This window comes from Leptonychotes weddellii, chromosome 4 (assembly GCF_054177405.1).
Source record: "Leptonychotes weddellii isolate Sample4059 chromosome 4, ASM5417740v2, whole genome shotgun sequence".
In the NCBI taxonomy this organism is placed as follows: domain Eukaryota; kingdom Metazoa; phylum Chordata; class Mammalia; order Carnivora; family Phocidae; genus Leptonychotes; species Leptonychotes weddellii.
The window spans coordinates 90,636,237-90,660,746 of record NC_138372.1 but is presented as its reverse complement, the minus strand read 5'-3'; the positions used below and the strand labels follow the sequence as shown (position 1 = coordinate 90,660,746).

General features: G+C 35.6%; 1 protein-coding gene across 1 annotated transcript in view; it reads left to right on the top strand.

Annotated features, from left to right (window-relative positions):
• LOC102741906 (mannosyl-oligosaccharide 1,2-alpha-mannosidase IB) overlaps positions 1 to 24,510 on the top strand; it is a 50,942-nt gene that overhangs the window by 18,142 nt on the left and 8,290 nt on the right. Inside the window, exons 3-4 of the mRNA XM_031038357.2 lie at positions 8,091 to 8,209; positions 13,952 to 14,032. Coding sequence (XP_030894217.2) covers positions 8,091 to 8,209; positions 13,952 to 14,032 — 200 coding nt within the window. The remainder of the gene's footprint in view (positions 1 to 8,090; positions 8,210 to 13,951; positions 14,033 to 24,510) is intronic.

Genomic DNA, 24,510 nt, shown 5'->3' with positions numbered 1-24,510 from the left:
AAATCATGAATGAAGGAGGAAAGATCACAACCAACACCGAAGAAATACAAACAATTGTAAGAACATATTATGAGCAACTATATGCCAACAAATTAGGCAATCTGGAAGAAACAGATGCATTCCTAGAGATGTATAAACTATCAAAACTGAACCAGGAAGAAATAGAAAACCTGAACAGACCCACAACCAGCAAGGAAATTGAAGCAGTAATCAAAAAATCTCCCAACGAACAAGAGTCCAGGGTTGGATGGTTTCCTAGGGGAATTCTACCAAGCATTTCAAGAATTAATACCTATTCTTAGGGGTGCCTAGGTGGCTCAGTTGGCTAAGCGACTGCCTTCAGCTCAGGTCATGATCCTGGAGTCCTGGGATCGAGTCCTGCATCGGGCTCCCTGCTCAGCAGGGAGTCTGCTTCTCCCTCTGACCCTCCCCCCTCTCATGTGCTCTCTCTCTCTCTCTCTCTCTCATTCTCTCTCTCAAATAAATAAAATCTTTAAAAAAAACCCCTATCCTTCTGAAGCTTTTTCAGAAACTAGAAATGGATGGAAAACTTCCAGACTCATTCTCTGAGTCCAGCATTGCCTTGATCCCAAAACCAAAGACCCCACCAAGAAGGAGAATTACATACTGATATACCTGATGACTATGAATGCAGAAATTCTCACCAAGATACTACCCAATAGAATCCAACAGTACATTTAAAGGATTATTCACCATGACCAAGTGGGATTTATTCCTGGGCTGCAAGGGTGGTTCAACATCCGCAAGTCAATCAATGTGATACACTACATAAATAAAAGAAAGGACAAGAACAATATGACCCTCTCAATAGATGCAGAAAAAGTATTTGATGAAGTACAGCATCCTTTCTTGATTAAAACTCTTCACAGTGTGGGGATAGAGGGAATGTACTTAAATATCATAAAAGCCATCTATGAAAAGCCCACAGTGAATATTATTCTCAATGGGGAAAAATTGAGAGCCTTTCCCCTAAGGTGAGGAACACAGCTGGGATGCCCGCTTTCACCACTGTTGTTCAGTATAGTACTAGAAGTCCTAGCCTCAGCAGTCAGACAGGAAAAAGAAATAAAAGGCATCTGAACCAGCAAAGAAGTCAAAGTCTCACTGTTAGCAGGTGACATGATACTCAATGTGGAAAACCCAAAAAGAGTCCACCCCAAAATTCCTAGAACTCATACAGCAAATGACAGGATATAAAATCAGTGCACAGAAATCCGTTGCATTTCTGTACACCAACGAGACAAAAGAAATAGAAATTAAGGAGTTGATCCCATTTATAATTGCACCCAAAACCATCAGATACCTAGGACTAAACCTAACCAAAGAGGCAAAGGATCTGTACTCAGAAAATTATAGAATTCTCATAAAAGAAATTGAGGAAGACACAAAGAAATGGAAAAACATTCCATGCTTATGGATTGGAAGAACAAATATTGTTAAAATGTCTATGCTACGCAAAGCAGTCTATACATTCAGTGCAATCCCTATCAAAATACTATTAACTTTTTTCATAGAGTTGAAACAAATAATCTTAAAATTTATATGGAATCACAAAAGACCCTGAATAGCCAATGACACACTGGACCAGATGGACTTAACAGATATATTGAATGTTGAAAAAGAAAACCAAAACTGGTGGCATCACATTGCTGGACTTCAAGCTCTATTACAAAGCTCTAATCATCAAGACAGTATGGTACTGGCACAAAAACAGACACATAGATCAGTGGAACAGTATACAGAACCCAGAAATAGACCCTCAACTTTATGGCCAACTAATCTTTGACAAAAGAGGAAGGAATATCCGATGGAAAAAAGACAGTCTCTTCAACAAATGTTGTTGGGAAAATTGGAGAGCCACATGCAGAAAAATGAAACTGGACCATTGTCTTACAGCATACACAAAGATAAACTCAAAATGGATGAAAGACCTAAATGTGGGACAGGAATCCATCAAAATCCTAGAGTAGAATACAGGCAGCAACCTCTTCGACTTTGGCCACAGCAACTTCTTGTTAGAAACTTCTCCAAAGGCATGGGAAACAAAAGCAAAAATAAACGATTGGGACTTCATCAAGATAAAGAGCTTTTGCACAGCAGAGGAAACAATCAACAAAACTAAAAGGTAACCTACAGAATGGACAAAGATATTTGCAAATGACATATCTGATAAAGGGCTAATATCCAAGATCTGTAAAGAACTTCTCAGACTCAATACCCCAAAAACAAATAATCCAGTCAAGAAATGGGCATGAAGACATGAAGAGATATTTTTCCAAAGAAACTATCCAAATGGCCAACAGACATATGAAAAAATGCTCAACATCACCTGGCATCAGGGAAATAGAAATCAGAACCACAATGAGATACCAACTCACGCTGGTCATCTTTGAATTAAACTCCTTTTTTAAATTTATTTTTTATTTAAATTCAGTTAATTAACATATACTCTATTATTGGTTTCAGACCTAGAGGTCAGTGATTCATCAGTCTTATATACTACCCAGTGCTCATTATAAAAGGTGTGCTCCTAAATGACCATCACCCAAGTCATCCCATCCCCCCACCCTCTCCCCTACAGCAATCCTGTTTGTTTCCTGTGATTGAGTCTCTTATGGTTTGTCTCCCTCTCTGATTTCATCTTCTTTTATTTTTCCTTCTCTCCCCTTATGATCCTCTGTTTTGTTTGTTAAATTCCACATATTTGATCGTTTCAGTAGATGCAGAAAACGCATTTAACAATACTCAAGATTGATCCACGATAAAAGCTCTCAGGTGATTGGCATAGAAGGGAACTTCCTGAGCCTGATTAAAGAAAGGCATTAAAACACACAGACACACAGATACCCCAAAATAAAACAAATGGAAAAAGTTTGCCACATGCTTAATATTGGAACACTAGATGTTTTTCCCTAAGATTATGAACTAGGCCAGGATGTCTGCTCTCTTACTTTTGTGAGATTGGAGTTGAGGTCCTAGCCAGTACACTAAGAAAAAGACAAAAGAGATATAAAGATTGGAAATGAAGAAGTACAAGTGTCTTGTAGTCAGTAAGATTGTCCATGAAGAACATCTTAAGGAATTTACCGGACAACACCAACCAGGTACTAGATTGAATAAAATTTAGTAAGGTCATAAGGTACAAGTTCAGTGTACAAAATAAATTGCATTGGGGTGCCTGGGTGGCTCAGTTGTTAAGCGTCTGCCTTTGGCTCAGGTCATGATCCCAGGGTCCTGGGGTTGAGCCCCGCATCAGGCTCCCTGCTCAGCGGAAAGCCTGCTTCTCTCTCTTCCCTCTGCAGCTCCCCCTTGCTTGGGTGCTCACTCTCGCGTGCTCTCTCTCTCTGTCAAATAAATAAAATCTTTAAAAAACAAACAAAAAAACCCCAAATAAGTTGTATTTCTATATACTAGCAATAAACAGTCACAATACAATTTTTTTTAATAATACCATTTGCAATAGCATCAGAAAATATGAACTGTATGTGGGTGAATTTAACAAAATATGTGCAAAACCTATACACTTAAAACTGTGATTATCGAGAGAAATTTCAAAGGACTTAAATAAATGGAGATGCCATGTTCATGAATTGGAATACTCAATACTGTGGGGATGTCAGTTCTCTTAAAAGTCATACTTAAATTTAAAGAAATCCCAGTCAAAATGACTTTTTGCATAAATTGATAGGCTGACTCAAAAATCTATATGAAAATGCAAAGCATGTGCAATAGAGTAATCTTTTAAAAAGAAGAACTAAGTTGACAGATTTATATTACCTGATTTTAAGATGTATTATAAAGCTGCAGTAATGAGGACAGTCTTATTGGAGACAGATCAGTGGAAAAGCACAGAACTAGGACTGTACATACATGGTTGGTTCAAAGGTGCCTGGGTAATTCAGTGGGTAAAAAGATACCTTTCCAGTAAATCATGCTGGATCAGCTACATATTCATATAGAAAAATAACAAACCTTGACTCTTCATTGTACATAAAAATTAACTTGAAATGGATCATAGAGCTAAACATAAAAGTGAAAAGTGTAAAACTTTCGGTAGAAAGCTTTGGAGAAAATCTTTGTGACTTTGAGGTAAGAAAAGAGTTTTTAGAATACAAAAAGCATAAACCATAAAAGGGAAAAAATGGATAAATTGGACTTCATAAAAATTAAAAATTTCTGCTCTCCAAAAGACATTAAGAAAATGAAAAGTCAGCCACAAGACTTGGAGAAAATGTTTGTGGTACACACACACGAATGTATTTAGAATATATAGATGATTCATATACCAAAGAAGGTTTATGAATAGCCAATAAGCACATCAGTTTCCAGAGAATTAAAATTCAACCCACAATGCAATATCCTACACACTCATTAGAATGTCTAAAATTAAAAAGGGCAGCAATACCAAATGTTGACAAGGATGCTAGAGCAACCAGAACTCTTCTGCATTGTCGCTGGGTGTATAAAATGGTACACTCTGAAGAGCTGTTTGTCAGTCTCTTGTAAAGTTAAACATGAGCTTATCACACAGCTCAGCAATTTCACTCTTAAATATTTCCATGATGCTCACAAATGAGATTAGATAGTAGTTTTATTTTTCTTACCGAGACTTTTGCATCAATGGTATGCAGAATCCATAAATTGGATTTTAAGATCTCTCTGTATTCTATAAAAATTTATGTAGGAGTTACTGTTCTTAAAATTAAAATAAAATCTATTCTATGGAACTTCCAGAGTATGATACTTTTATGGTGGGTAGTTCTTTGAGAACTTCTCAATTTCTTCTGTTTCTTGGTGTGTTTTGTTTAGATTTTATGTTTCTTTTCTAAGTCAAAGTTTTATATATATATAAAACACATATTAAAATAAATATATATAAATATATATTAACATATATGTAATATTTTTATTTTATGTGTTACTATATATAATATTAAATATATATATTCATAGAAAATAATCAGTTGCGCTCATTTTTTCAAATTTATTGATACAATATGACTAAAATGGGTTTTGTATAGTTTCTTAGTTTCCTCTGTATCTATTGATGCAGTCTTATTTCTTATTTTGTGTTTTTGTATTCCCTGGCTACTTTTTAAACATTGGTTAGTGGTAGATTCATTATATAGTTCTTCTAATAGAACTATCTCTTGAATTTATATTTTTGACAATTTTCTTTATTTCTAATTCATTAATTTTTGCTTTTAACTTTTCTGATTCTTTGAACTTTTTTGCTCAGGTTTATCATTCTTTTTTTGTTTCCTTAGTAGAATGTTGTGAATTCAATTATTTTCATTGTTCTTATTAAATAACAAAGTTTTCAAGTTATGAGTTTTGAGAACTGCATTAGTTGAATCCTGTGTTCCCATAATAAAGTTTTATTAATCTTTTATACATTCTACAGTATTGTGTTTCACTTCTTCGACCCAAATGTAGATTTATTTATTTATATATTTAAGATTTTATTTATTTATTTCAGAGAGAGAGTGAGAGCCTGAGCAGGGAGAGGGAGAGGGAGAAGCAGACTGCCATGCTGAGAAGGGAGCCCAGTGTAGGGCTTGATCCCAGGACCCTGGGATCATGACCTGAGCCAAAGGCAGACACTTAACCAACTGAGCCACCTAGGCGCCCTATCCCAAGGGTAGTGTTAGATCTTTTAACCTTTTCCAGTTGAAATCTTGAGTTGTCTAGGTAAACAATCATAGTGATAGCCAGGAACTTCAATTTTGCCTTTTTCTTCCTTGGGCTGTTTAGCCCATGGCACAAACCTCTTCTTGTGGAACTAACCAGAATTGGTACAGAACAGGTGGGTCAGCCCTTTTTCCGTTCCAGAGTTGTCTGCACCTTAGAGGAATACGCACTTCCAGGATTCCATAAATAACTAGAGAACTGAAGCATAACTACCTATAAAAATTGAAATAACAAAAAGAGGTACTCTTAAGGATTTAAAATAAGCATAATAAATATTTTGGATGAAATACATAAAAAGATACATATTTAAATGATTATGGAAGAGATAGGGATATCTGGGTGATTAAAGGCTTGATAAAATTTTTTTTTTTTTAAAGATTATTTATTTATTTGAGAGAGAGAATGAGAGAGAGAGAGAGCACATGAGAGTGGGGAGGGTCAGAGGGAGAAGCAGACTCCCCGCCGAGCAGGGAGCCCGATGTGGGACTCGATCCCGGGACTCCAGGATCATGACCTGAGCCGAAGGCAGTCGCTCAACCAACTGAGCCACCCAGGCGCCCTTGATAAAATATTTATCATCCTAATAAAAAGTTGAGGAACAAAGAAAAGTAAATGGAAAGTATGTCTGTAATAACCCAGAACAAACATTCTAGTTAATGTCAACATGAAGGGAACTTAAGTGGGGACAAGAACCAGGAACTTTATCAGAGTGTGGTGGAGTGCTTGTCTTTTTAGTGGAAAGATAATATTTATTGATGAGTTGAGAAAGTTATTAGAATCATGTGAAGAAGAAAATGTAAGTTAAGGACATTTTAAGAACGAATTTGTATAGCTTTAAAAAGGCATCAGAAGAAAGCACTGTTTGCCCAGTGGAAAAAGGAATGGAAGAGAAAAGAAAGAATAGTAACCATGCAGTGTCAAACATGACTTGTTGATAAGACAAAGCTGAGTTTAATGCTTAACTGTGGTACAGTAGGTCACTACCTTACCAGAACCTTAGTGGCCTGTCAGATGGAGAAGGACAAAGTTGAGATATTTATTGAGATTTTAAGTCTGGGTTAAGATGGGCCTTTCAGTTGGGGTAGGGGTACTTGGTTATGATTGGGTAAGGACCATAATGTAACAGCTTAGGATTGGTAAGCAGAGAATTTAGAGGTACAGAGTTCAAAGTTTTAAGCCATCATTTGATAACTTTCCATTGAAGAGGTCTTTCAGGAAGTTCCTGGAATGAACAGTAAAATTATTTTGCAACTTTTATCTTTCTGGGCCAGGGTAACAGTAAACTCACGTTGATGAAGACAGTAATAAAGCCATTTTAATCTAGGTAGTGACAAGTAGGGATAATTTTCATTCTCAGAAGATAGAAATAATTGCTTTCTTGGGGCTGGGGAAGACTCATCTGCTCCTTGTTACTTACTCTTTTATATGCTATTAGATTGTATTCCGGATTTCACAGTTCTGTTCATTAGTTAGATTGACCCATTTGCTTGTCAGGTGTTTATAGTGTCTAGTTTTGCTATCAGCTGGTTTTGTTGAATTAGTTTCTCCCTCCCTGAATTGTTTACTTTAACTTCAGGATTCTTTCTCTCTTTAAGGTGGGTATAGATCCTATTATTTTGATTTTTTCTACTCACATTTTGTTTAATACTTTACTTTCTTTTTTGGTATGATTAACCTGCTTTTTGAATAGTAAGGATTATTATAGTTTCTGTTTTACCGTGGTCATCTAGCCTTATTGTACTTTTATTATTATTTCTAAGTATATTTTTTGCCCTTTCTGTGCATTTGTACCAGAACAGCATGGTTGTCTTACGACTTGTATTGACATCTTGAACCACCCTCCCTGTTTCTTGAATTAATCCTTTTTTTTTTTTAAACTTAGTTAAGTAGGTAGATATCTCATACTGTGACCATGAAGAAAATGAAGGAGAGCTACAATTTTAGTTTTCCTTTACCTTCCTATTAGTGGTTAACGTGTCATCTTTAGGAAAATACATTGAACAGTGTTTATTATTTGTTCTTAAGAAAAAGTGGACCAGGGGCGCCTGGGTGGCTCAGTCATTAAGCGTCTGCCTTCAGCTCAGGTCAAGATCCCAGGGTCCTGGGATCGAGCCCCACATTGGGCTACCTGGTCCGCGGGAAGCCTGCTTCTCCCCGTCCCACTCTCCCTGCTTGTGTTCCCTCTCTCGCTGTGTCTCTCTCTGTCAAATAAACAAAATCTTTAAAAAAAAAGAAAAAAAAGAAAAAGTGAACCATGTTGGGTATTATTTTTGGTCCTTATATTTCTACTTTGATTTTTTTATATATTAAAAAATTAAAACAGACCTTATATGAAGGGCATGTTATTAATGACAGTTTTCTCTCCACCCCAAATATAGGAAGTTCACAAATGGGTGCTACCATAGTAGATGCTTTGGATACCCTTTATATCATGGGACTTCATGATGAATTCCGAGATGGGCAAAAATGGATTGAAGACACCCTTGATTTCAGTGTGGTGAGTATACAGTTGATGACTTCTTTGATTGACCTTGAAAAGACAGCATCTAACCAGAGTAGTTTTGAGCGTTATACTAACAGTTTAAGGAAATCCTAAATTCCCTGTCTTCTTTTGGGGTTAGAGTTGTTATTTAACTTTTGTGTAAAATACATACCCTTTCTCACCATCTTCCTTTCACTTTTCTTAACCTTATCATTTGAGGCAACGTGTTCAGTGTGTTAAGCAGGAGTTACAGAAAAAAACACATGGGAATAGAAATACCAGGAAAGCATAAACTATTTTGTAAACAATAAGGGTTTTATTATTTTTTAAAGATTCAATAATCTGGTACAGTTTTGATGAACCTTCATAACTAGGCCGATGCGATGCCCCTCCTTCCAGCATTTTGGCATAGTTGTTAAGTGGTGGGGCTAAAGTTTGAAGCCCAACACAGCTACATTCTTGCTGTGTGACTTGGGAAAGTTCCTTATTTTTTCTAAACCTGTCATAAAATTACTATTGCATTGCAGTGTTGTAAGGATTATTTGAGATAATCTGGTACACATTAAGTGCTCGTAAATGGTAGCAATTTTTTTCATTATTACCAGCATTCACCCACAAGTTGTATGGACTATTTTGTCATGTTCATTATTATGTTTCATGATATTTGTGCTTGCTGTTCTTTCTTGCTGTGGTCAGAAGTCACTCTTTTACTATGTGTTTTTCTCTTTGGCAGACTCTGCATCACTCAAATTGTGATTTAAATCCATAATTATTTCTTCTCTCATGCTTTCCTGATGCTAACCACACAAAAATGGATTACTTTCTTTTATGTTATTCTAGCATTTTGGATATACATCAATTAGAACAATTTTTATTATCAGTTAGATTTAGGTTTGTCTGTGAGTGGCAGAAAATCTAATATAAAATAGCTTAAACAAGATAGCTGTTTATTTCCCTTTCATGTAAATTAAGCACGGAGATAAGCAGTTTAGGGTTGGCTTGGGTAGCTCCTTGATCCTCAAGGATCTAGGATCCTTTGTCTTGTTGCTCTGTCAACTTCAGTGTATAGCTTCAACCTCATGGTCTAAGCAAGGTGGTTCCTCAATAAGGTGGATAAACCTTCCAGTTGCAGAAAAGAGGAAAGATACATGACTCTTCTATAACACTTTACAGGAATCAGTTACCCCAATTTTGCTTCTATACTGTTGAATAGATCTGACTTATATGGCCCAACTTTAGTGTAAGGGGAGGCTGTGAAATACAGGTGTTTTTTTTTTTTTTTTCCCTCCCGTTTGGCTATGTGGTCCTTATAGGATGTGGCTTTTTGTATCTTATTTAAGAAATCCCTACTCTTATTGAAGATATATGCCTATATTTCATTCTGAATGTTTTAAAGTTTGGTTTTTGCATTTAGGACTTTAATCCATATGAAATTGATTTAGGGTGAGATGGGCAACTATTAGTTGATCCTAGAACCGTTTATTTCCCTGCTTTTTATACATGCCATTATTAGTCATTTGAGCTGATTCTTTTCTGTCGCTTTTTTTTCTTTGTGCTTACATCAATACTAAACTGTCTTAACTACAATATAGGAAGCTTGATATCTGATCTCGTTCTACTAGGAAATTATCTTAGCAGTTCTCAGCTCTTTGTTCTTGTAAGCTCTGGAGTACTGTTGACATTTTGATGAGGATTGCATTCAATTTACAGATTAATTTAGAGAGAATTGGCATCTGTACAGTCTCAAATACTCCTGTCCATTAACATGTCAGCTTTATTAGGCCTAATAATCCGCTGGTATATCATTGTATCAGTTCACTTAATCAGGAACCAGAACTATACCATTTATTTTAATTAGAGGATTTAATGTTTAGAATTGTTAACCAAATAACGGGGAACTGAAAAGGCAGAAAGAGAACATTATGGTATCACAAGAGGTAGTAACTACAGTAAATATCCACCTCCCTGGGACTGAGAACAGTGGGAAGAAGTTGGTAATTTGGGACTCTGTTTCTGGTATGTAGGAGCTCTTAAAAGAGCTTTTTAGAGCTGGGACTCAGACCTCTGAGGAGAGGGCCCCTAGCTGGTGGGCCACAGTGAGGCTGATTTGGAGAATGTGTGTGTGGCAGGGGAACTGTAATGTGGAACCAGCTGCCACTGCCAGGGCCAAGAACCATGGCTGGTTTGACATGGTCAGAAACCAGAAGTAAATTGGAAGGAATCAGTCTTTTCTCCTTCTTCCAGCCTTGTATTATCTTTGTAAAACTTCCTGTTGGCATGGCCCATAAGGGAGCCAGCTGGCTAATGAGACATATATTTGCAGAGTTCCAATTCCAGTATACCAAGTAGGCTCTAGAAGGATAGATGTGAACCTGAGGAGAAAAAGCTTAATAATCAGCACAATCATTTACCATCTCTTTACTTTTAATCTTTCTCTGTCATGTGTTTTCACTGTATATTTTGCATGTAGTGTGTATTTGGATTTTGTTATTTTTATCCAGTCTTGGAGTCTTTTAACTGTCAAGTTTGGAATATTTACATTTATTGTGATAACATGTATTTGGAGTTGGGTCTTCCATCTTTGTTTTTCAACCTATATTATTGTTGTACTTTTCATTGTTTTTATTTGCTGCTTCCCTTATTTTAGGTTAAGTTACTTTATATCTCTTTTTCCCTCTACTTCATTGACATTTATACTTGTCATTTCCATTCATTCTGGGGTTGTCCTTAAAATATTATATGTATACTATTTAAGTTTAAAATCAGTTTCTTTTTCCTCCTTCTGAAGAACAAGTCTTTTTTTTTTTTTTTTTAAAGATTTTATTTATTTGACAGAGCACAAGCAGAGGGAGAGAGAGGGAGAAGCAGGTTCCCTACTGAGCAAGGAGCCCGATATGGGACTCGATCCCAGGACCCTGGGATCATGACCTGGGCCGAAGGCAGCTGCTTAACCGACTGAGCCACCCAGGCGTCCCTGAAGAACAAGTCTTTTAGAATGCTTTAATTTAGCTCATCTCCCTCTTGTCTTATGTGTAATTGTTGTCTAGCTGGTTCCAACTTGTATTTGAAACTTCCAAATTAATGAATGAATGGAGGACTGACTGAATGAAGGAATAAATAAATAAATTTATTGAATGCCTTCTCTGGGACAGGCACTGTTCTGGCTTCTGTGGATACAGTAAAGAGCAAAACAGTCTTATTTCTCCTTGAGTTTCTACTCTAGTTTTGGGAGAAAAACAGTAAAGAAATCTTCAAGTCACATACAGTATATCAGGTGGTGATAAATGCTGTGGAGAACAGTAAAGGAGAGCAAGTAGGATTGGAGCAAGTATGGGGTTGCCATTTTACATGGGGTGGCTAGTGAAGGACTCTTTGTCATGGTGACATTTCTGAGAAGAGACCCAGTGGAAGCCATGTGGATATAAGGCTCTCTCATACTGGATATTATAGTTGAGTATAGTGTTAGAGGTTGATTATTTTCTCTTAAGCTATGAAAGGTACAGTTCCACTGTCTTCCTGTTTCTGTTATATTGTTGGAAAGTATGCTATCAGTCTAATTTTTCACAGGTAATCTGTCTTGTTTTCCCCTTGTTTTAATCTTTTTTGCCCTGTGTTCTATATTTCCATTACCATGTCGCCATGTGTGGATTATTCTTTAAAGGACTCATAATGTACCATCAGTCTGAGAACTTATGTTTTTATCAATTTTGGAAGATTCATAGTCACTACTCCTTTGAATAATGCCTGTCTTCTGTTTTGTCCCTTCTATCCTTCTAGAACTCTTATCTGTCTCTCTTCTGAGGGAAGTTCTGAATTTTACAAATAAAGAATTATATATAATCAGATGGTGATGTGTTAATTGGGGAAATAATGCAGGTTAAGAAAGATTAGAGTATTTTGTACGATGTGTTTGGATAAGCTTCCTATTCAGAGACCTGTAGGTAGAGGGTAAGACTGACATACAGGAATGATGAGTTCGGTAATTCTAGAACAGCAAGTAGACCCATTTGGTAATAAAGTGAGTCAGGAGGACTCCTATTGGTAGGAGATGATGTCATACAGCTAGTGGGGAATCGGCATATGTTGGGTCTTACAGTTATTTTGCTTTGAATGTAACCAGCAGTCATTGTAAAAGTTTGCACACAACAGTAACCCAACCTGACTTAAAATGTATGAGGTTCACTGTACCTACAGGGTGCTGAATAAATGGAATGTAAGGAGGAGAGGAAGGCTGAAATCAGGGAAACTGATTAGAAGGTTATTGTTTCAGTGAGTGATAATGGCCTGCCCTGCCTCCCTCTTTCTCTGCTTCTCTGTATTTAGTGATGTCTGCTGTGTGCCCTGCAGTATGGTCTATATTGGGAATATATGAAGTAATATAAAGCATATTCCTGTCGTGGATGGAATGGGATGATAGATATGTTATTTAAAAATTGCAGGAAGTAATCAGAGAGGGAGATAAACCATGAGAGACTCTTAACTGAGGGTTGCTGGAGGGGAGGTAAGTGGGGGGATGGGGTAACTGGGTGATGGACAGTAAGAAGGGCACGTGATGTGATGAACACTGGGTGTTATATGCGACTGATAAAGTATTGAACACTACATCTGAAACTAAGGATTTACTGTATGTTGGCTAATTGAATTTAAATTTAAAAGAATTCCGTATCAGAGATACATACTTGTGTTAGCAAATTGTGTGTTCTGCCTATGAATGTTACAAACACTTCAGGATAATATATATTTCCTTTTAAGTTTTGTTAAAAAATTAGTTATGGACGTTATCTTTATACTAGTCAATTGTGTATATCCTGTGGATTCTTTGGTCATGTTCTCTGCCACTTCTTTTCTTTCCATGTATTAGAATTTTTCTCAGCAATATCTATATCTGTATCTAAATACAAACATACAGACTTTATATGCTAAGGTTATTAATACTGCTATATTTGTGCCAAATTTCCTTCTGTTTTTTTTGTTTGTTTGTTTGCCTTTTAATTTTGTTCATAATTGCTTTTCCTTATATAGGTCATTCTCATTTTGGGGAAACTCAAGTCTTTCTATCATCATTTGTTGTCAGTACAGTTGATTTTATGCTTACAAAGTACCTTCTTTGTCAAGGAAATTTGTATGTTGTCACATTTTCTTCTACTTTTTTATTCTAATTTTTTCTACATTTATTTCTAAATTATTTGGATTTCATTTTGAGAGAGAGAGGTATCTGAAATGAGTATCCAAATTAATTTCTAACCTAGGAGTCAGTTTTCTCAACATTATTAATTGAATAATCCATCATCCTATCATTTTTTGGTCCCTCTTTTAACATTTATTAAGTTTTTATATATATGAGGAAAAATATTTAAAATTCATGAGAAATATAATAAAAATGGGACAGTATGCTGTAGTAACTAGAACAGAAGGAGATGGACCCAGTGGAGATACCACTATTCCAGAATTCAAGAAGTGGAGGCTTGCATGAAGAGAGAATAGTCAAGAGCATCAAATATGTTGATAATTTCACAATAATAGGTAAATACATAAAAATGATTTTGGCTAATAGGAAGTTGTGGTGGCAGTAATAGAGGAGTTTGAGTAACATTAATAAATTGAAAGTGACATTGCAGTTACATGAGAAACGAAGGTGTGGAAAATGGAAAAAGCATTATCTGCAGGGTTTTTGTGAGAAACATACGAAGTACTGAAAATATTTGGAAAACTCGGAAGTTTTATGTATATATGAATATTTTCAACATGTCTTCACAGAATTCAGAGGTGTCTGTGTTTGAAGTCAACATTCGATTTATTGGAGGCCTGCTTGCAGCTTATTACCTTTCAGGAGAAGAGGTGAGCCACTAAAGTGAAATGTTGTTTGGGGGGAAGGGGCTCTGAATGGACTTTAATAAAATGAAAGATTTCCCTAACAACCTATCATTTTTCTTAATTGTCTAATATTGAACTCATGTAAAGGTTTGCTGAGAGAACTGGATGCTTCAGGTAGAACTGTCCTTGGTAGAACTTGGTAGAACTTTTTCCATTTTGAGAATTTTAGAAAAACATAAATTCATCACAAATCCTGTCTCTGTATATACCACTTCTCCTTTGCAGGAGCTGTCCTCCAGGGTTTTGCCACTGCACTTAAACTACATAATCGAAACAAGGTGGGGGGGGTGATTAATAAGATCAGAATTACGGAATAAATCAGGAAGAATGAATATGGATCCTACAAAGACCAAAAATTAATTATTAAAACTGCCTGTTTGGAAATCGAATGAGATTTTTTGCTATAAATTTAGAAAACCAACACAGCAACAACTCTGAATTCTCCTTTCTGGAAGTCTTGGTGTATGTAATACACATAGATTGATTTGAGACCTGCTGTGATGGGGAAGTGGGTGTGGGAAATTCCTTTTTACTACTCAGGTGGGTTTAAAGGATAGGTTTGGGGAGTGGGAGAAAGAGAAACTAAAGGAAGAGGTTATAAGTCATTTCTGTTTTGCTTCCTGAGGAACTTCTATATTTAATTGGTTTGTTGGCCTAAATGATTATAAGAACTCTTTGTAAATTTTTTTTTTTTTTTGAGCTCTTTGTAAATTTAAGAAAATTCATCTTTTGCTTTATGTGTTGTAAAGATGGATTTCTGTGTTGTTAGTATTTAAGAAATGTTTGCCTAATCCAAGGTCACAAAGATTTTCTCTTATGTTTTCTTCTAAAAATATTAAGGTTTTACTTTTAATTATAAGTCTGTAATTCATTTTGAGTTAAATTCTATATCTGCTGTGAGGTATAGGTTGAGCTTTCTTTCCTTCTCGATATTCAAAAATTCTAGCAACATTTGTTGAAAAGACTTGCCTTTCTCTGTTTAATTGACTTTGCACTTTTGAAATCAATTGACCATATATGTGTGAGTCGACCTCTGCACTCTCTGTGCTCTTGCTGTTTGTGTCTGTCCTTTTGCCACACTGTGTGAACTACACTGCATTCATTATTGTGGCTTTATGGAAAGTCTTGAAGTCAGGTTGTGTGAGTCTTCCGACTTTGTTCCTTTTCAAAATTGTCTTGGCTATTCCATTTACTTTATTTCCTATTTTAGAATCAGTTTGTTGATCTCTACAGAATATTCCACTGGAATTTTGATTGGGATTACCTTGAGTCTATAAATGAGTTTAGAGAAAATTGGTATCTTAACAAATACGGAGTCTTCCAAACCATGAACATGACATATCTATCCATTTATTTAGTCCTTCTTTAATTTTCTTCCTTGGTGTTTCTAGTTTTTAGCATATAGATATTTTATATATTTTGATAGATTTATACATATTTTATATTTTTTGGTCCTATTATAAATGGTACTGTATTTTTATTTCAATTTCTAGTTGTTTATTGCTAGTATTTATAAATACAGTTGATTTAAAAGAAAGTTTTAATAAAGACTTAAATTTTCAGCTGGCTTAGGACATCTTGTTTATCACTGAATAACTTCCTGATGCTGTCATTTTTAAAAATATTATAAAGCATACATAACAAAATTTTTCATTTACCATTATAGTTCAGTGGTACTAAGAACAGCATTCATATTATGCAATATACAGTGGATTTTTATATTGACCTTTGTGCTCTGAGATTTTTCTAAATTCACTAATTCTAGTTGCTTTTTTGTAAACGATCATGTCATCAGTGAATAGTTTCATTTCTCTGTATAGAGAACAGTTTTATCTGTGTAGCTCTTTTATTACTTTGTCTTGCCTTACATCCTTGTCTGTTTCCTGATCTTATAGGAAGAACATTTAGTCTTTCACCATTACATGTAAATGTTAGTCATAGGTTTTTTGTTCTTGTTCTTTTTTTTTTTTTTTTTTGACAGAAGATGGTGGTGAGGGAAAGGGAGAGAGAGAATCTTAAGCAGGCTTCACACCCAGCATGAGGCTGACGCAGGGTTCGATCTTACCACCCTGAGATCATGACCTGAGCTGAAATCAAGAGTCTGAAACTTAATCCACTGAGCCACCCCGGCACCCTGTTAGCCATAGGTTTTTTGTAGATGCCCTTTATCGTCTTGAAGAAGCCCCTTTCCATTCCTAGTTTGCTGAGATTTTTTATTTATTGTGGATGGATGTTGAATGTTGTCAGATGTTTTTGTGGTATTCAATAAGATGATTATATATGATTTTTTTTCTTTATCTGTTGATTTGCAGATTATATTGGTTGAATTTTGAATGTCAAACCAACCTTGCATTTTCAGGAAGAAACCCACTTGATCATGGGGCATTATCCTTTTTATATACTGCTAGGATTGATTCGATAATACATTGTTGAGAATTTTTTGCATTTATATTCATGTGGCATATTGATCTATATGTAGTTTTAATGTCTTTGTGTGTGTTTTATATAAGAGTAATGCCAGCCTCATAATATGAGCTGGAAGTGTTTCCTCTTCTTTTTTGTTTTTCCTTTCACTGGAGAAGTTTTTGTATAATTGGTATTATTTGTTCTTTAATTGTTTGGTAGAATATCCTTCTGAAGCCATGTGGTTGTGGAGCTTTTTGTTTCTGTTTTTTTCACCTAAGTTTTAAAACTGTTTAATTTTTTTGGTAGATATAGTACTGTTCAGTTTATTTCTTCTTGAGTGGCTTTTGTAGTTTTTGTAGTTTGTGTATTTCTGGGGATTTGCCTATTTCCTCTAAGTTGTGTAAACTGTTGACATAAAGGCGTTTGTAATATTCCCTTATCCTTTTCATATCTGTAGGATCGTTAGTAATGTGCTCTATTTTGTCTTCTCTTTTTTTGTCAGTCTGGATATAATACAGGTGTATTGGTATTTTTGTTTTTTTCAGATAACTTGTTTTTGGTTTTATTGATTTTTCTCTATTTTTGTGCATTCAGTTTCATTTCTCCTTTTATACTTCTGTTTGCTCCTTTTTTTTTTTTCCCCCTTGTTTCTTAGGTGTGGAGCTTAGATCATCAATATGACACCTTTCTTTTAAAAAAGAACAGTGCCATAAATTTGCTTCTTGACCCTTCTTTAGCTACATCCTATGAATTTTGATATATTTTCATTTTCCTTTAATTCAAAATATTTTCTAATCTTTTCTTTCTCTTTGATTCCTGAGTTGTTTAGAAGTATATGTATTTTTGGGGCACCTTGGTGGCTCGGTTGGGTGTCTGCCTTCGGCTTGGGTCATGATCCCGGGGTCCTGGGATCAAGCCCCGCACTGGGCTCTCTGCTTGGCAGGAGCCTGCTTATCCCTCTCCCTCTGCTTGCTGCTCCCCCTGCTTGTGCTCACTCTCTCTCTCTGGCAAATAAATAAAATCTTTAAAAAAAAAAAAAAAGAAGTATATGTATTTTTATATGTATGTATGTATGTATCTATTTTTTTTTTTCAAGTAGGCTTCACATCCAATGTGGGGCTTGAACTCACAACCCTGAGATCAAGACCTGAGCTGAAATCAAGAGTCAGATGTTTAACTGACTGAGCCACCCAGGTGCCCCAGAAATATATTTTTAAATTTTCAAATATTTCAGGGTTTTCCACATCTTTCTCTTATTTCTAGTTTAAGTTTTTGGTAGGCAGTGAATAGAGAACAGTTCTACTGAATTTGTTGAGGTTTGTTTTATGGGTCAGAATATGGTCTATTTTAAAAAGAATGTGTACTTGAAAAGAATGTGTATTCTGCTGTGGTTTTGTTAAAACATCAATTAAGTCAAGGTAGATAATAGTGTTGCTCAGATCTTATGTAATTTTACTAATTTTGTGTCTGTTTGGTCTGTCAAATACTAGGTGAGGAGTCTGTATTTTGGAGGCCTATTCTTAGGTACGTACACACTTAAGATCGTTAGGTCTTCTTGGTTGATCCTTTTATTGTTTTACAATTTTTCCTCTTTATCCTTGGTCACATTCTCTGTTCTTTTTTTGTATTTTTCTTCTAAGATTTTACTTATTTGAGAGAGAGAGAAAGAGAGCACACGTGTGCGCCTGCACAAGCAGGGGCAAAGGGGAGAGGCAGAGGGAGAAGCAGACTCCCTGCTGAGCAGGGAGCCTGACACGGGGCTCAATCCCAGGACCCTGAGATCATGACCTGAGTGAAAGGCAGATTCTTAACTGAAGTCAGACACTTAACCAACTGAGCCACCCAGGTGCCCTCACATTCTCTGTTCTTAAATGTAGTTTGTGTGATGCTGACATAGTCACTCTGGCTTTTTTATGTAGTGTTTGCGTGGTATATCTTTTAACCTATATGTTTTTATATTTAAAGTTGGTTTTCCCGAAGGAAGCTTGACAATCTGTTTTTAATTTGTGTGTTTAAACCCTTTACATTCGTTTAACTATTGATACAGTTCATTAAATCTACTGCATTGTTAGTTATTTTCTATTTGTCCCATCTGTTCCTCATTCCTCTTCTTTTTTTCTGCCTAATTTTATATTATTTTTTGTGATTGTTTTATCTCCATGACAGACTTACTATTCTCAATATTTTTTTTTCTTTTTTTTAGTGGTTGCCCTTTTTGTTTACTGTATATCTTTAATTCATCCTGGTCCTACCTTCAGTCAGTATTATGCTGTTTCACTGATACTGTGAAAACTCTACAACTGTATCTTCTTAATTCTTGTCATTCTTCTTTTATGCTGTTTTTTGTTACTGTACATTTTTTACACTATAAACCCATAGGACATCGCTACTAATTTTTGCTTTAGGTGGTCAGTTATTATTTAGAGCTATTCAAAATAAGAAAAAAAATATGCCTTTTTATCTTTCAGTCATTTTTGTTGGTCATTTCTCTATGTTGGTTCAGGTTTCTGCCTGGTATCTATTCCTTTTGTGTGAAGAGCTCCCTTTAACTTTTTGTATAGTGTAGGTCTCCTGGTGGTAGAGTCTCTCAGTTTCTGTTGGTCTGAAACTGTTTCTTCTTCAGTTTTGAAAAATAATTTCTTTGTGTGTATTTTTCCTTTTAACACATTAAAGAGGTTACTGCATTAGCTTAACGTTTGCATAGTTTGAGAAGTGTGCTTTAAACTCTTTGTTCTTTTATATATAATGTGTCTTTCACCCTCCTTTGGCTGTCTTTAAGATAATCTGTTCATATTTTATTTCATATGAAGAATCTGAGTGGTTTTACTTTTTTGCTTTTGGAGGGGCGAGTAGGACTTACTTATCTTGCTTGAGGTTCTCTGAGCTTCTTAGGTGTATGGTTTGGTAGCTTTATATTTGAAAAGTTCTTATCTTTTAAAATATTTTTTCTGCCTCTTCTCCTTCTGGAATTCCAATTACATATACATTAGACTGTTTGAAATTGTCTCTTAGCTCTTGAATTCACTATTCTTTTTTATCCCACCCACTGCTTTTTATTCCTTGTGCTTCAGTTTGGGTAATTTTTATAGACGTGTCTTCAAGTTCACTGATTTTTTTTTTTTTTTTCCGGCTCCATTGAATCTACTTTTAATTAAGCCTGTTGACAGCTTTCTCTATCTCTGTTACTTTGATTTCTGAAAAATTATTTCTAGTATTTCATTTGACTTTTATAATTTCTATTTCTTTGCTACAGTTCCTCATTGTCTTCATGTTTTCCACTTTATCCACTAACTAGGTCTTTTAACATGGTAATCAAAGTCATTTTATTTTATTTTTTTAAAGATTTTATTTATTTGACAGAGAGAGACACAGCGAGAGAGGGAACACAAGCAGGGGGAGTGGGAGAGGGAGAAGCAGGCTTCCCGAGGAGCAGGGAGCCCGATGTGGGGCTCGATCCCAGGACCCTGGGATCATGACCTGAGCCGAAGGCAGACGCTTAATGACTGAGCCACCCAGGCGCCCCTCAAAGTCATTTTAAATTCTCAGATTGTTTTAACCTCATCAAGCTTGGTTCGTCACTTGCTTTTTGTTTCTAGAAAGTGGGTTTTTTTTGTTTTTGTTTTTTTGTGTTTTTTTTGCCTTCTTAGGTATTTCATAATTTTTGACTGAATGCCAAATATCAAGTATGGGACAGTAAAGACAGGTTGATACTGTTTATGTCTGTGCTGTTAGCATCAGGGGTTCAGTCAGTTTAGTCTGGAGTTGAACCACATTTTGGTTTTTTACTGCTAAGATTACCCACGATGTGCCAGTAGTTTCAAATTCTTCTTCTTCTTTTTTTTTTTTTTTTTGTAGTTTCAAATTCTTCTAACATTACCTTGTAATTAGAGTGTACCTGGCAGGCAAGTTTTTCTTAACATTCTAGCTCTTCCCTCCACTTCAGGCATTTCCTGTATGCCTGCTCCTCAGAGAGGGTCTCTCTCCACCCATACCTTGCCTCCCCCCAGGCATGGACTGTTGTTACTCTTCCTAACCTTTATGTCCATACTCTTTTCTGTTTTGATCTCTAAATATTGGCAGCCTTGAATTTGTACTAACAGCTCTAATTTCAGCCCGATACCAAAAGGGTTATTCTGGCTTTCTGCATTTCTCATTCTCTTTTCTGATAGTGTGAAATCTGTCCACTGTTATTCCTCATATATTTACCTACTTGCTTAGTCCTACTGTATGAAACCACTTCCCTGCCCTCACCAGGCTGCTGCCTTGTTCAGTGCATCTTCCTCACATGGACCCCTCTGGGAGTTACTCTCCTTTGCTTGGCTGGCTTCACTTTCCTCATGTTGGTCTTAGGCTGTCTCCAGACAGTGCTGCCCACCCTAGGCATACTGTCTGGGCACAGACCCCTGACTTCAGGAGCTTCTGGATTGAAATATTAAATAATGAGACGAGGAAGGAAATGGAACTATTTTGATGCCTTCAGTTTCAGATTTATTTCTAGATTATACATTATAAGATGTCCTTGATAAAGGAAAGCATTTTTTTTTTCATACTTTCATGCTTATCTGACTATGTAGAGGACGTACTTAATTTTTGGGGTGTAGTGACAAACTTGATTAGTTTTCATACCAAAAGGCATATGATTCAAGATTAATTATGAACAGCTTATGAAAGAGAAGTGTCAGCCTTGGCTGTTTCATATTAGACTCCCTATATGAAGGTTGAAACAGAATGTTGAAATTTTGGTTGTTACTGTCTAAGGAAAACATTAAAATGCTGAAAAAGTATATAATGTTACCAGTATTTCCATTTTTGCTGTTTTTATGCATCATACTTCAAGAATAAACATTTTGAAGTGGAGGGAAGCACATATGCTTTGGAGTTTGGAGGCTCGGGTTCCCACTCTGCCTCCTTTTCATAATGATATTGGGCAAGCTGTATACCTCTATAACTTAAGTTTCTTCATCTATGAAAATGTCAGAGAATTCACTTGAGAGTTGTTGTAAGGATTAAGTTATGTGAAAGTGCCTAAGATAGTACCTGATTCAACAGATATTACTTTACCTTTCTTCCTCCTTTGACTTTTTCCGATGTGGTAAATATTCTATGTTTCTAATGGGTGGGGAATCCCTTTACTTACTTCTTTTTAATTTAAATTCAATTAATTAACATATAATGTATTATTTGTTTCACGGGTACAGGTCTGTGATTCGTCAGTCTTATATAATACCCAGTGCTCATTACAACACATACCCTCCCTGATGTCCATCACCCACTTACTCCATCCTCCCTACCCCCTTCCCTCCAGCAACCCTCAGTTTGTTTCCTAAGATTGAGTCTCTTATGGTTTGTCTTCCTGTCTGGTTTCATCCTATTTCATTTTCCTTTTACTTATTTAAAAGGAGACATCATAAATTAATTTCTTAGGATTTAGTCTACTCAGGTAAGAAGTGTAAAGAGAACATGTTTTACTTTTCTGACTTTCTCATACAGTGGAATTCTGACCTTTTTACTTTTCTTCTTGATCATTTGACGTATGTGATCCATATCTATTCTGGGAAACCAACAATAAATTTCAGATCTGCTAAAAATAAATTAAACATAGAACAATAATTTGAATATGACATTATTATAATACAGGATATACAGTAAATTCCTACATCTCACATAAGCCAGGAAATTAACTCTAATTTATAACTTGGCAGAGTGCCTTTCTTATATTAAGGTAGTATGTAAATAGAATAAAGAACATTTTACATGCATTCTGTTTTCTGGTACAGGAAACCAAATGAGGGTTACATGCCATCCTAACAAAGTGTTCCTCTCGCCTATTGATTTATTAATATAATAAATGTGAAACTTTATCATTTTATTTTCTCAGAACAAGGCTATTTATATTAAATATTCACAAGTTAAAAAAATCTTGAGGATTTATTATGTTTACTTGATGTTATTCTCTAATATATGGCATTTCTTTTATAGGATTGTCTCATTTTTTTTAATGGTTATCAAAGTGGTATCCCTTCCTTAGTAAGATAATAACATAATTTTTGTGGATAACTACATCTGAAATCTGTCAGATAAAATAGAGAAATGGTTATGTGGAGTTTAATACATGTTTTATAGATAATAAAAAAAAAGTAAAAGGAACAAGAACAAAATCTTTCTTTACTAAACACAAATGTACTCTGTTGCTTGTAGTGTAAAATTGTTTCTGAATAACTTTGGGGATATTTTCTAAGACAAATAGAATAGTTTTTTTTTGACCCAGGTATTTCCTGGTTTAAATACTAGTCATTATTGTCCTTACTGCACTAATTCTCATTTTGTTTTTAGAAAACCTGATATTGCTCCATAAATTGCTATTTCCATTGAAAATTTGAGCTCTTCGTTCTCTGTAGGTGTGCTGGTAATTGGGCAAAACAGTCCACTAAGCTTTACTGACTCAGATAACATTTTTAAGTACACTCTCCAACATTTTCCTCCTAAATGTGTGAGTTCGTCTATACATCTGTACACATTCTTACATGTTTAAGGTTATAGCCAGTACCAGTCATAGTTGACAGTTATGGTTGTGATTATTGGTTTGTCAGATCAGAAGGCAGAGTTTGGAGCTACCACAGGAGCTAGAAATTAGGAGTAAAATCTGGGATAGGAGGGATCCACAGAGGAGAAGCTCAAAATTCTGCATACATGAAACTGTATTTAGACCACATTGTTTTATTTCCTATGTGTTTATAGACCTCTACCATAATTTTCTGCCTAAACTAGACTAACCCTTCCACATTCTCTGTCTAATAAAGAACTTCAGGGCTCAGCTCAAAGATTATTTTGTTTATTTTAAGCAATTCTACTAAGGCTAATTTACATACAGTAAAATGCCCTCACTTTAAATAGGATGTAATTAAATGTATAGTTTAAATTTTAACAAATGTGTGATAAACTATTGGAGGGAATACAAATGATACAACTTTTTGGAAAATAATTTGGAGGTGTCAAGTAAACATTTAAGATATAAAATTCTCCTTGACCCGGTAACCTGCCTCTAGGGATATATTATCTAAAAGTAACAATGAAGATACATAAGAAATATTTAGAAGTATATTTTATTGCAATAGTGTTTTTAGTGGCCAATGTTTGAAAAGACCTGAATTCATCTAGAGTGGAATGTTTGAATAAATTAATACATCTCTCACTTATACAACTGTGAACATAAGTTTGATATATTTTATCTAGGAAAAATATGTTGACATATTCAATGACAAAAGCAAGTTATAGACTAATAGTTATAGTGTGGGGTGTGTGTGTGTGTGTGTGCCTGCCTGTGTATGTGTGTATGTATTCTATTCATCCAGTTAGTTAGCCATTGCAGTATTTGGGGCAAGAAATAATGGCAGCTTGGACGCAGATGGGTTGTAGAGATGAGAGATTAAATGATTTCAAGGGATTTGGGAGGTAGATTCCAAAGGATTGGGTGATACTTTGGAAGGGGTGATGAGGCAGAAGGAGGAGTTGGTCCTGTCTTCAGTTTCAGGGTTTTGGTACTGATGGCGAGACAGTTTTTAGAAATTACGCACTTTAAGAACATTAAATTGGGAGTGGAAGATCATCAATTCATTTTAAGTATTTTGAGTTTGAGGGGGTTTTGCTATATTTATGTGGAAATAGGTAGTAAACAGATGTAATGGAGCTGGTGCTTATTTTAGAAGTCTTGATGAGAAATATAAATAGTCAGCTGCTCTGTACCTGATAACTGAAAGCAAGCACACGTGAAGTTGCTCAGGGGGACAGTTTAGGATAGGAAGATAGGAAGAGATAGGAATCAAGCCTGGAGGAACACAGCATCAAAGGTCAGATAGGAGGATGAGTCAGTGAAGGAGGTAGGGAGATTGTGGGTTACTGAACACAAGGGAAGAAAGTATTTTAAGAAGGAACTGGTCGATTGCTGGAGTGGTGGGGGGTGGGAGGGATAGGGTTGCTGGGTGATAGACATTGGGGAGGGTATGTGCTATGGTGAGCGCTGTGAATTGTGTAAGACT